This window comes from Lotus japonicus, chromosome 6, assembly GCF_012489685.1.
Source record: "Lotus japonicus ecotype B-129 chromosome 6, LjGifu_v1.2".
In the NCBI taxonomy this organism is placed as follows: domain Eukaryota; kingdom Viridiplantae; phylum Streptophyta; class Magnoliopsida; order Fabales; family Fabaceae; genus Lotus; species Lotus japonicus.
The window spans coordinates 20,774,080-20,788,619 of record NC_080046.1 but is presented as its reverse complement, the minus strand read 5'-3'; the positions used below and the strand labels follow the sequence as shown (position 1 = coordinate 20,788,619).

Here is a 14,540-nt window from a genome sequence, read left to right as displayed (position 1 = left end):
CCTAAATCGTAATCAAATCTAAAATTTAAAAATGTTTTTTTTTATGTGAAAAATTTTATTTTTAGAGTATTAATTAAATTTTATGTTATTTTTATTGAATTTTCGGATTTTAATTTAATTAAGGATTTTAAGATAAATTAAGATAAAATCAAGAAATAAACAACCTAAATCCTAATCAAATCTAAAATTTAAAAAGATAATAAATAAAGATAGATAAAAACTACAAAAATCTAGCAAATCACATAAAAAAACTCATAAAATCCTGAATTAATTAATTAAAAATTCGAAAATTCAACAGAAATACCATAAAAATTAATTAATACTCTAAAAATAAATAACAAGATAAATTAAGATAAAATCATGAAATAAACAACCTAAATCCTAGTCAAATCTAAAATTAAAAAATTCACTAAATAAATATAGATAAAAATATCAAAATCTAGCATATCACAATAAAAACTCATAAAATCCTTAATTAATTAAAGATCTAAAAAATTCAATAAAAATTAATTTTAATACTCTAAAAATAAATCAAAAATAAATTAAGATAAAATCAAGAAATAAACAACCTAAATCGTAATCAAATCTAAAATTTAAAAATGTATTTTTTTATGATAATTAATTTGAGAATGACACGTGGAATTTTTTTAATGAGAATTAACGTGAGAATGACACGTCACTAAGAATTAAAGTGAGAATGACACATCACTAAATCAGCCTGACAAAAATTATAAATTGATATTGATACCTGAAGCACTTACTTGTAAGACTTTGTTTAGTAATGTATGAAGTACAGTAAGATACACATGGAAATGCGAGAAGAGGCATGCAATCATTATCAATTGCTGATAGAATAGGAAATATTCTTCCTGTAATTATGCCTAATCTCTTGTAATTGTATTTATTCCTAGGTTGACTTTACCTGTATATATACTCTTGCTATTGATCAATGAAAGGCACCAAATTATTTCCATATTCTTCCTATCTTACATGGTATCAGCTTCCTAAAGATCCTACCCTAATTCTTCCGCTGCAGCCGTCGCCGTGCTCTCCGCACCGCCGCCGCTGTCCTCTGCACTAGCCGCCACTGTGCTTTCCTCTCCAAGCACCACCGCCGCCGCTGTGCCTCTCACCCTCATTCTTCCCTCGCGCGCGCTTGGCCCACTGCCTCCGCCGCACCTCCCAATTCTTCCCTTCTCCACGCGACCGGCCCACTGCCTTCGCGTTTTCTCCCTTGCTCCGTCGCCGCTGCCTCTGCAAGTTGCCAGCGCCGTCGTCCTCTTCGCGAGTTGTTCCTCCCTCGCCGGATCCCAGCGCCGCCGCCTCCTACAGCCGCGTCGCCGCCGCTCTCGCCGTGCCGCCCGGGATCCCTTCCTCTGCCGCGGATCCGTGTTGATCCGTCTCCAGCCACACGGATCCGTTTGGCTTGCCCGTGACCCGTTTTCTCTTGACTGGGTCACCCTTTCCCGGTTCAACCAGACCGGCCGGCTCCACTCGACCGGCCCAGCAACCCAGCCGCTCGGTTCAACCAGAAGCTTATTAAAAAAAAAAAAAAAGAGAGAGAGAGATAAAAAAAAAAACCTATTGTCCTTTCCTCTTGGCCCGATATCTCGCAGTCATGTCTTCTCAAGCCTCCTCGGACAGCACCTCCATGCCCGCCACCAGTTCTCCGGCAGTCACCACTGTGGCCCCTCCTGCTCCGCCGGTTAAATCTGATTTCCACCCGGCGCTTGCTGTTACGAACATTCGGAATCACATTCCTATTATGCTTGACGTGGAGACTGATCGCTATGGCACCTGGGCGGAGCTTTTCCGCATCCATGCCCGTTCTCACCGGGTTTTGCACCACATTGTCCCTGCTGCGGACAAGCCTCCTCCGCCTGTCACTGACCCTACCTACGAGTTGTGGATCACTTTGGATTCCACTGTCCTTCAGTGGATTTATGCCACCATCTCCATTGACCTGATGACTACCATCATGGAGCCTGACTCCACCGCTCTCACTGCTTGGACTCGTTTGGCTGATCTTTTCTGGGATAATCAGAACGCTCGTGCTGTCACTCTAGAGCAGGAGTTCTCTAATGTTCGCATGGAGGCATTTCCGACTATCGCCTCCTACTGTCAGCGTCTGAAGACGCTTTCTGACCAGCTCCGTGATATCGGAGCTCCTGTGAACAATCACCGTCTAGTTTTGCAGCTCATCTCCGGCCTCTCTGACGCTTATAAGGGTGTTGCTACTCTGATTCGTCAGAGCAATCTGCTCCCCTCCTTTCATCAGGCTCGCTCCATGCTTACCTTGGAGGAAGCCGGCATGGCTAAGATGACACCTACTGAACCTCCAGCTGCATATGTTGCTACTCAGCCGCGTCCTTCTGATGCCTCTTCTCAGCGTTCCAATCGTCGGTCCTCCAACCGTTCTCGATCCCACAACTCTAAGGGTCGTGGTGGGAATCGTGGCAACGGTGGTGGCTCCCGCAGTGGCACCTCTCAGGGCCCCTCTCCTCCGATGCCTCCTCGGCCTCAGTACTTTCCGTACCAGCATTGGGGATGGGCCCCACCTCCATGGGCCATACCTCCGTGCCCATACCCTACGTCCCAGTGGACCCGTCCGTCTGCTCATCCTCAGCACCCTGGCATTCTGGGCCAGCGACCTCAGGCCTATGCGGCTTCCGCCTCACCCGTGCCGACTGACATTGCCACTGCCATGCACACCATGACACTTGCTCCTCCGGACAGCACCTGGTACATGGACACTGGAGCATCATCTCATGTGGCAGCATCACCAGGTAATCTCACATCTTATTCTAATTTGAGTCATCTTAATCAGAAACTGTATGTTGGTAGCGGACAGGGTATTTCAATTTAGGGTTCTGGACATACAACCCTCCCCACCTCCCATAAACACAAGCCCTTGACCCTTTCCCATGTCTTGTACACTCCTAATATTGTTAAAAACTTGATTTCTGTGCGACAACTCACCACTGATAACAATGTTTCTGTTTGTTTTGACCCTTATGGCTTCTCGATTCATGATTTTCAGACGGGGATTCCACTCATGAGATGTAATAGTCCTGGCGACCTATATCCAGTCACTCCATCCTTTCCATTTGCTGGTCTAGCTCAGAGTCTCTGGCACAGCCGCCTTGGTCATCCCAGTCTATCTGCTTTGCAGTCTCTTCGTAGTAATAAGTTCATTCATTATGAGCATTTGAATTCTAGCACCGTTTGTCAGTCTTGTGTGTTGGACAAACATATTCGGTTGCCCTTTGTTTCTTCCAATAATGTAACTGTGATGCCTTTTGACATTATACACAGTGATTTGTGGACTTCACCTGTTTTATCTTCTGCTGGTCATCGTTATTATGTCTTATTCTTAGATGATTTTACTGATTTCTTGTGGACGTTTCCTTTAAGTCATAAATCTCAAGTTTTTGAAATGTTCACTACTCTATCCAATCAAATCCGCACGCATTTTTCACAAATAGTAAAATGTCTTCAATGTGATAATGGGCGAGAATTTGACAACAAATCTTTTCATGAGTTTTGTGCTGCTAATGGTCTTCTTTTTCGCTTCTCCTGCCCACATACATCATCCCAAAATGGCAAGGCGGAGCGCAAAATACGCACCATTAACAACATGATTCGCACTCTTCTCGCTCATGCGTCTGTTCCTCCGTCCTTTTGGCATCATGCTCTTCAAATGGCTACATATCTGCTTAATATCATTCCCCGACAAGCTATGTCTAATCTCTCTCCCACTCAACTTCTGTATCGTCGTGATCCGTCTTACACACATCTTCGCGTCTTTGGTTGTCTTTGTTACCCTTTGGTTCCCTCCACCACCATTAACAAATTACAACCACGCTCCTCCCCGTGTGTCTTCCTCGGGTACCCACTTCATCACAGAGGTTATAAGTGTTTTGATTTGTCGCACAGAAAGATCTTTATCTCCCGACATGTCATTTTTTATGAGACTCAGTTTCCCTTTGCCACCATGACTACCCCTCCTATCTCCACATATGACTGTTTCTCAGATCCTATACATCCCTCCCTCATCCACCAGTGGACTAGTCCATCCATCATACCTGACCCTACCCCTACTCCTATCGTGCCTTCTGTTGTGCCTTCCCCACAACTCCCCACGTCCTCTTCCTCTTCCTCTGACTCACTACCACCTTCCCCTTCACCTCCTTCGCCGCCTCAGCCTGTACCTCCTATCCGTACCATGGCCACTCGCAGCATGCGTGGTATCTACAAACCCAGAAAGCTCTTCAACCTTTCTGTCACCATTGATGATCCCACCATATCACCTCTTCCCAGAAACCCAAAACTAGCTCTTTCAGACCCAAATTGGAAATCCGCAATGCAGTCTGAATTTGATGCTTTAATTAGAAATGAAACGTGGGATTTGGTTCCTCGTCCACGTGATGTTAATATCATTCGCTGCATGTGGATTTTTCGTCATAAGACGAACGCTAATGGTTGTTTTGAGTGTTACAAAGCTCGTCTTGTAGGTGATGGCAGGTCCCAGATTGCAGGAGTTGATTGTGATGAGACCTTTAGTCCTGTGGTGAAACCTGCGACCATTCGCACAGTTCTCACCATTGCACTCTCCAGGTCTTGGCCCATTCACCAACTAGATGTTCAGAATGCTTTCCTTCATGGTGATCTGCATGAGACCGTCTACATGCATCAGCCCCTTGGTTTCCGTGACCGTACTCATCCTGATTATGTGTGTCGCTTGAGGAAATCTCTTTATGGGTTGAAGCAAGCGCCTCGCGCTTGGTACCAGCGTTTTGCCGACTATGTCTCCACCATCGGGTTTCAGCATAGCACCTCTGATCACTCTCTTTTCATCTACAGACGAGGCTCTGACATGGCTTGCCTCCTGCTTTATGTTGATGACATCATCCTCATCAGCTCCTCTCATGACCTTCGCAAATCTATCATGGCCCTTCTTGCCTCAGAGTTTGCTATGAAGGATTTGGGCCCGTTGAGCTATTTTCTTGGCATTGCCGTCACCAGACATGCAGGTGGACTTTTTCTCAGTCAGAGTACATATGCACGTGACATTATTGCTCGAGCCGGTATGACATCGTGCAATCCGTCTGCCACCCCAGTTGACACCAAGCAGAAACTCAGTACTTCTGCTGGTACTCCGTGTGATGATCCTACTTTATATCGGAGTCTTGCTGGGGCTTTGCAGTATCTCACATTCACCCGTCCTGACATCTCTTATGCTGTTCAGCAGGTGTGCCTTCACATGCATGCCCCCCGCACAGAACATATGCTGGCACTGAAGCGCATTCTGCGTTATGTTCAGGGCACTTTACAGTTTGGTTTGCATCTCTATCCTTCTCCTATCGAGAAGCTTATTTCCTACACTGATGCAGATTGGGGTGGATGTCCCGACACTCGTCGATCTACTTCTGGCTACTGTGTGTTTCTCGGCGACAACCTCATTTCTTGGTCGTCCAAGAGACAACCCACACTTTCCCGATCCAGTGCTGAGGCTGAGTACCGCGGCGTTGCTAATGTGGTTTCTGAATCATGTTGGCTACGCAACCTGGTTTTGGAGCTTCACTTTCCTCTTTCTCAGGCTACCTTGGTCTACTGTGATAATGTTAGTGCCATCTACCTCTCCGGCAATCCTGTCCAGCATCAGCACACTAAACACATTGAGATGGACATTCACTTCGTTCGAGAGAAGGTTGCCCGTGGTCAAGCACGCATCCTTCATGTCCCTTCTCGGCACCAGATTGCAGATATCTTCACCAAAGGCCTCCCTCACGTACTCTTTGATGATTTTCGGACCAGTCTCAGCGTCAGTGAAGCTCCCGCTTCGACTGCGGGGGTGTGATAGAATAGGAAATATTCTTCCTGTAATTATGCCTAATCTCTTGTAATTGTATTTATTCCTAAGTTGACTTTACCTGTATATATACTCTTGCTATTGATCAATGAAAGGCACCAAATTATTTCCATTCTCTTGTAATTGTATTTATTCCTAGGTTGACTTTACCTGTATATATACTCTTGCTATTCATCAATGAAAGGCACCAAATTATATATACACAGACTTGACAAAAATTGGTCATCATAATACTTTCTTTTTTTATAGGAACACAATCACATAACCATTAAGGTGCCATACTGCATAATAAGTATTTAAACAATGACTAGTTCACCTAATTTTCAAGATGGATGGCAGTATTCAGATAGCAAGTCATCATGACCTAGGAAGCGGGATATGGATACAATGCGTCTAATTCTAATTTCTAAGCTTAAAAATTGTAGTTCTTAATTTTGCACACAATCTCAAAGAAGATCCATATTTTGAAAAGAAAAATAAATTATAAGAAGAAATTTTTTTCCAAATAGTCTAAGCACTGGAGCACCTTGTGTGAAAAAGACAAACTACTATTAGTATTAGCTGCTACAATAGCAGTGAATAAAATGTGAATCTATGTTGTATTGGTAGTAATAATGACTAGTTAACTTAGTTCTAATGTAGCCACTTGATAGGCACACATCTTTTATATTAGATAGCAAAGTTAGTTTTTATAACGAACTATATGAACTACCCTGTATAGTTGGTTTCTGACTCTCATTTTGTTTCTCAATCATATATTTTGCAAATTTTAGATTTGGTAATATTTTGAAGGGGGAAATGGAAGCATGTCAGCAAATTGCCCAAGAGATTGGGGTTCTTGTGGATCCTGTGTACACTTCAGCTGCTTGGGAAACAACTATGCTTCTTTCTGGCAAAGAAGCTGAAGGAGGACCAGAAGTGGTGATGCTTCACACTGGAGGCACATTGGGCATGTTTGGGTTAGCACAGAGGTACAAAAACTATTTTGGCAAGCTCAAAAAAAGGGGTCAATCTTTATTAGAAAAGCTATCTTTTTACTTAGGTGACAAGTTGAGATGCTTTATTCCTCCCATTCATAATTTTCAGTTGTTCTCCTGTTCATATTGAAATGCAGCATGAAAATTCCTATTCCTAATGAGTTACTGTAATCTACTAATACGACATTAATGATCAATTTCATTGTAGTTGACAACTGATAGCATGAAAATTTCTTCTGAAGTAATTTTTCATTTATTGTTGGGAGGAGATAAACTATGTTTCTATCATTCAGCTTGGGGTTTATTTCTGTATCTGATTGTTTACTGTTAATTGATAACTTCTCCACTGGGAAATTGTAATGAATATTTGGTGGTTTCCTTTTGGCCTATTAGTGTTGTTGCTTGTACGGAGTAAAGCCGTCAAAAAACAGCCACTGACCCATGGACTCACATTAAGTGGGTTAGACATAGCCTGCTCACACTATATTCTTTAATTTTTTATTATTTTCTTAAAATTTTAATTGAAAGTTAACAAAATCTAATTTCCGAAATTCTATCCCTTAATCCCCAATCTCCAAAATTAGGATTGGACACTCCATACTCTGGAGCCTCAGGATTTTTTTCTAGCAAGCTCAACGTTGGGCCTGGGTCGCGAGAGTTGCCTTACACTGCTACTGTCAAGGTCGAATGCTTCTCATGGCTTCTTTCATTGTGTGTTTTGTTTATTTACCTTTAATACAATCCATACATACATCCAGATTAGTAAAATCTAAATCCGGATGGATTTCAGTCCTTACTAATATTTTGATTCTTTCTTTGGAAACATATCGTAAACGTTTGTGCCACAGGTAAGCATAACATTCATCAATCAGTCTTCCTTAATATAATTTATGGAATGATTTCCTTGACTCATAATTATGGTTTCCTCTTGAACTAGAATACTATGCAATTACAGTTTCATTCATCTTTCATGTCATTATAGTTCATTTGGAAAGAATCATACCCAGACTACTCGTCAAGGACATTCTCATCCACATCCATTCCCAATGTCTTTAAGTCTTGATGCAATGTTTGTCATTTCAACGACATATTCATGCATAGTACTCATTAGTCTCTCAGCAAGAGATCTATTCGTAGTTTGGAAGCACTCTTCCACAAAGTTTAATATTTCTTTAGAATTTTTCAGTTTAAGGAAGAGCCGATCAACTATAATTTCTTTGATTACAGGTAAAATAACATATTTATCTTTAAAGATAAGTTAATGAAAATTATAATATTCTATTAAGAATTGTGACATCAAATAGTTTCTTTTACAATTGCTTCATTATTTTATGATGATAACATCCATGTATATATGTATACAATCATATCATAGTATAGCTAGTACCATGTTTATTTATGTATATAAGTATGTAATCATTAAAATTATGACAAATGTGTTATGGAAAAGCTTATATATGTGTGTGAATTGTTTTGAATGTGTATCCATGAGTTAAGTTGGGAATGTGTTTCTAGATTGGTGAATTATATTTTAATTTTCTACTTTATTTGACAACTATTGGCGAACTATCTTTGACTTGTTCAAAGAATAATTGAGCATATTGACCAATATCAAATCATTCATGATCTTTCCAATAATAAATTTTTTTGAGAAATATTAGTAGAGGGGTGTACAAAACCCGACCCTACCTACCAACCCGTCTCGACCCAAGCCTTTAGGGCCGGGTTGAAACCGGTCCGATCATTAAAAGATGTCGGGTTAGGGTTGATCATTGAGTTATTTGACTACGGGTCGGGTTGACACTCGGGCTACCCGGCCCGTCCCACATATATATTTTATAAAATTTTAATTTATAATAATGGTCAAAATGTGATAGATGATGCTCAAATTTATCTTACCATATGGATGAGATGAAAATGTTTAACATATATCTTATGAATTAAATAAACGTTGGTCAAAAGATGGACACTTTCATGCTTTAACAAAAGAAAATCATGTAATGCACATCTGAGACAAGTGAAGAGAGATCAAACAAAATGTGTGACACGTACATATATGAAATTCGTATTCACCTAGGACAGATGTGATACACAATGTTGCAACAATGTGTATAACAAGAAAACACAATAAGAATACTAAAAATAAACAAACAGTTAAATAAAAGAACGCAAGGAGTTGTTAACCCAAATCGGTGAACATCACCTACGTCTGGAGGGCTACAACCCGAGAAAGATAATCCACTATAATAGTCAAGCACAAAGAACAACTGCAGTTCTAAACCTTTCTACCTATTGCTACCAGTGGGTTAATACTTAAGTCTCCCCCTAAGTATGAGAACCCCATTCTCTCTTTCTCTCAAACACTGTCTCAGTGGTCTCACTTGTCAAGAGCAATAACAAGTTTGCTGAGACTAGAACTCAACTAAACACATCAACTTAGTACTTGCAATAGCTACGAAAGCACTAAGTTGTTACAATACTCAAAACAGGACTCAAAAACAATAAACCCTAACATCAATATCACTCACTCAGAATCCGTGTCTAGCTAGGGTTTATAAATTCCTTTATATAGACATTCACTTCAGGCTTGGATCTTCAATGGGCTGAACGTCATAGAGTCCACAACAGCACTTTTGGAAAGAATCTTCAAGGAATCAAAACTTACCAGAATAACGAAACAGAACCAAGTAAAACGGAAATTCAAACTTTAAGAAAGACTTGGTTCACACGTTATCAATCTTGTTACTTCAGCCAAGATTAAAAACAAACAATCCTTCAGAAGATACTTAAGTCACAAAACGCACAGCATTGACTAAGTCTTCTGAACTACCATACAGTCAGCAGCCAAACAAACAACTTAATTTCAGAGGTTGAAACATCAACATACGCAGCTACCACATGTTGCTCCACATGTTGAATCATATGGTTGCACATCAGACACACATAATGTACTACATGTTTTTAGCATAATGTGGCCAATCATAAGAACTACAATCTCCCCCTTTGGCAAATTTTGGCTAAAACATAAACAGGAGGTCAGGCACACACAATCAACAGTACACATAAACTAACCACAAACGGCAAACAACATTTGATGATCTAAACATAATAATGAAACTGAGTCTGAATCTCTACGAAGCCATAACACAAAAACTAGCCACAAAGTACACAGCATACATAACCATTCTCCCCCTTATTAGCAGAATTTGTCAAAGGGTGCATAGAAACAACACATGTCAACAAAAGAGTACAATCAGATCGGATGAAATAAAGACAAACACACTAATCACTAGCATCAGTGTCATCATCAGAAGTAGCACCAACAGCATTCTGAGCACCAGTATCAACATTGTCCTCATGTACCCCCTTCCCTTTGGTCAGCTCCATGATGAGACTGTCCACATGCTTCTTCCTCAAGGTACAGCTAGAGATTGTGTCCTGAAGCATCTACACAGCTACAAGCTCATCAAGAACAGTGCCAAGAGTCTTCTGAGAAGAGGAACCCTCCCCCAGAGTCATCTCAGCCCCAGCTAGCAGCCTGTAATCAACTGTAAGAGTGTAACGCCCCGATTTCTCGAGTGTCACACAATAACTAAACATCATGAGTTTTCGTAAAGAATTTTCGTCGATTCAATTATTAATCATTAATTAGTGACAAAGATTCATTTGACCAAAAACCCTTAACTTTAATCGTAAATCATTTAAGGTCGAATCGTGCAGAAATTACGAATAAACGAATTAACTGAAATGATACTTGTATTTAAGAATAAAAGTAACTGTGGCCACACCCATGTGTGTAAAAACCAAGTATGGAAACCGTCAACTAAAATTACAACTGAAAGAAATAATTAAACCTTCTTAAAAGTTCAACAAAAATAAAGAGTAAACAAAGTTCGATGTCTTCGTTCTCGGGTTCCCAAAGTAAACTACCCTCCAACTCAGTCTCCGTCGTCACTGGAGATCTCAACGAGCTCAACTCCAAATAAATCCTGGTCCCGGCGGCGCTTCTTCATAGGCGGCTCAGCTACTAGCAGAGACTCTAGTGGAAGGTCAAAAGAACCAAACACCCAACAGGCATTCCCATCGCCCCACCAATCTGGAAATTCAGGTACTCGACTTTTCAACGCCAAATTGGCGTCACGCCTTGGCTCCTCAACCGGTGCCTGAACTGGAACCACATTTGAAGGTATGAAAAACGGTAGAAAGGGGGGGTTTGAATAACGTTTTCAGAACAAAACTTCCACCTTAAAGATTTTGACAAATCTTTCGAGAACTTAAGTGCTAAAGATAAGAGATAGAAAAGCACACAAGGATTTTATCCTGGTTCACTTGATAAATCACTCAAGCTACTCCAGTCCACCCGTTAAGGTGATTTCTTCCTTCTTAGAATGAAGGCAATCCACTAATCAGGTAAGAGTTACAACTGCACTTGAAACCTACAAGTGACTAACAATTACACTGACTTAGCTCACACTAAGATTCACTCTCTTAGTCTTCTCTAGGATCCGATCAACCTTGATCTCCTAAAGGAACTAAACAAACTGTTTATCAAAGAATTGTTTACAAGAGATTTGCTTCTAAAAAGCTAATAGTAAACACAATGAATTTCAGATGAAAGAAAGCTTAGAATATTTTTAATATGTCTTGCGCGTGTGTATTTCTTTTTCTCTAGCCGCTTCTTTCAATCTTCAGCCTCTATATATACTCCAAGGATTAGGGTTGAGCGTTGCATGGGAAATGCTACCGTTGGAGGGCAGTTCTGGAAAATCCAGCTTCTGCTGTGGCTGAGAACGTTAGGTAGGTCGTCAGGAAGGTACACTTGCTTTTGTACTTGGATAGCGACTTGACCTTTTAACCTAGGAGACTTCTGATCAGGGGAATACTTCATATTGGAACTTGTGAAGCCGGTTGATCAGAGTCAGAGGGAAAGCACAGATCCTCTGACCATTGTATCTTCTGATTCTGAACTTAGAGGGAAGAACATGGCCTTCAGAGTTTCTTGCTTCTGGACTTCAGAGTTTCCACTATTCAGCTTCTGGATCTTCAGAGTCTTCTACACCATCAGAACATCTGAACCTTCAGTGTTTCTTGGTTATCAGAACTTCTGGATCTTCAGAGCTTCTAGTGACTGAGTCCACATCAGAGTTTGTATAGCTTCAGAACTTCTGAAGCTTTTCCACTGTTCATACTGAACATGGTGAATGCGAAAGCGTTGCTTGGGTTACCCTTTATACACAGTGCTTCTGATTTGTGTGAGATTGAGTTGAGGTCAGAGCCTGTAAATAGCACACTCAGAAAAACACGTTAGAGTACCACAATTGTTCATATCAAAAGGTTAACTTGTAATCATCAAAACATAGAGTTGTACTACTAGATCAAAACTTGATCTTACAACATTCTGCTTCGCTGGTACTTGGACTTCGACAGCTACCTCCTCAGTAGGGTCTATCTCCACTAAAGCGACTTGTGAACCTACGTCATCTGGGTAGTAAAACCTTGGTGGTGGATAAGGCATGGTGATCTTTCCTGTCATCCGCTGAATCTCCACAATATTCCCATGCTTGTCCTTTCCTGTGAGCTTGACATCACCGACATAAACTCGGTGAACCCCGGACGTGTCGGACGTCCAGGCCCGGTCCCTCTCTTCATCATACAGTTTCATCTCCTAGGAATGCGTCGTCGCCGTTATCTTCACGACCATCTACCCCCCCCCCCCACAAATAACACAAAAACAAGTAGTGCAAGGGTCAGGTTACAAAATCATCACAATTAAAAAGCATCTCACATAACGCATTAACCATTCGCTTCATGGGATTAATTATATAGCAGTTAGTCAGTTAAGCTAACGAATCCTCACATCACACAACCCACCAAAACACCTTGGTCAATCTCGAACATCCGCAGATGCACCGTTCTCGGAGGCGACGCACAGTACAACCCTCAATTCACGGGGAGACACTCAGTCATCCCAAGGGGACACACAGTACACCCTTAATCTCAAGGAGACAGCAGTCAACCTTATCACGTGGAGCCGCAATAATCCACAAAAATCTCCCTCGCGTGCAAGTAACCGTTTGTCTCTAACGGCACCATCGTTCTCATGGTCCATAGTCTCACCTAGACCTATGTTCCATTTATTTCACATTTACTTGCAAGCGATTTAATCACGTTTCTCTTTGTTAAGGCTCTAAAGTCAACCTAGAGTCTTACAATTCAACGTCGAATGAATTACAACATAAAACATTCACAACCATAGTGGGAATTACAACTGGATGAGCGACCTTTTTAACAATTTCTCGAATAAGCATAATATATCGCATATGCATTGAACATAATCATAATTTGCAAGCCTTTCAAACACATAATCATGGCAAATTAATCAAACTAGATGTCTAACAACTTGTGCAAGAAAACGAAAGAAAAGAATGGCACGAACCCTTAATACTAGGTTTGGCCGAACCATGTAAGGGCTCTAGGGTTTTCAAAAAAAAAATTCCTTCTTTCTTTCCAACCTCACAAGCCTTAGTCCAGCCCCCAAACATCATTCTAATCACCCAAAATTTCCAGATTTGAACAACCATCAATAATCATGTTGTATCAAGTGAAAACAATCCAAACTTAGCAAGTTGTCATAGGAACTTCACATAAAATCATAGATCCATGGCAAATACAACAAATATAGATTATTGAACATGGTATTCAAAGCAAGAAGTCCAGCAAGCATCATGATCACAAAACTCATGCAAAAGCGATCAAGATCTTGGCTTTTCTCATGGCAAAACATGGCAATTACCCTAGGCAATCTACCTATCCTAGACCGGCCCTTACCTTGAATGAATGGTGATGAAAAACAGAGGTTTGGTGATGAAAAGATGATCAACAAGTTGCTGTCCAAGCACTCCTCTCCTTGCTCTCCCAGTCGTCTTCTCCCTCTCTCGCTCACGTCCCTCTCTCTTTCTCTCTCGATCTCTCTCTCGTTCTCTTCCTTTCTCTCTTTTCTCTTCTCTGTTCTTGCTGTGCTTCACGTGAAAATAGTATGGGAGGCTCCTACTTCTGATTGTAAAATAAAAATAAGGATTCGCCCCCCCCCCTTTCCCTTAGTGAAACCGGCGGCCAACAACATACATGGGCTAGGTTTTGTTTTTTTTTTTCTTTCTCTTTTCCTTCACTAGTTGGCACAAGCCCAAAAACACATGGTCAAACTAATTAATCACTCAATAATCAGTAATTAACTCCCCCTTAATCACTAATCATTCAGAATAAGAGCCCAACAAAACCCTCCCCCATCACACATGTAGCCGACGGCCACAAGGAGCTCTAGGGTTCCAAAACCCTAATCTCCTTCTTCTCCCATGCCCAAGTCCAATCCTAGCCCGGTTAGGTTTTATCACACTCCACTTAAGCCCAAAACCTCTGATTAGATAATTAATTAAACAATTAATCACTAATTAAAAGGATTAATACAAAATACAATTTCTTACTTTTAGCAAAATTCGTAAGAACTGTACAGCCAGACCTACAGTCACTAAAACATGAATATCTCGGGCTACAGAGGTTGGAATGACCTGAAACCAACGAGATAATTTAGCTAACTCAGAGAGCTACAACACTCATGAAGGAAGATTCTCAAGATTAGGTCGTTAAGACTTCTCAAAAATTTACACAAAGTCACGGACAGATTTGCAAATAAC

At 41.0% G+C, this 14,540-nt stretch overlaps 1 protein-coding gene across 1 annotated transcript; it reads left to right on the top strand.

The window, feature by feature from the left end:
* Positions 1–1,400: 1,400 nt before the first annotated feature.
* LOC130726387 (uncharacterized) lies at positions 1,401–3,132 on the top strand. Its single transcript, XM_057577648.1, has one exon. The coding sequence runs from the start codon at positions 1,619–1,621 to the stop codon at positions 2,864–2,866; it is 1,248 nt and encodes a 415-aa protein (XP_057433631.1). The 5' UTR covers positions 1,401–1,618; the 3' UTR covers positions 2,867–3,132.
* The last annotated feature ends 11,408 nt before the right edge of the window (positions 3,133–14,540 follow it).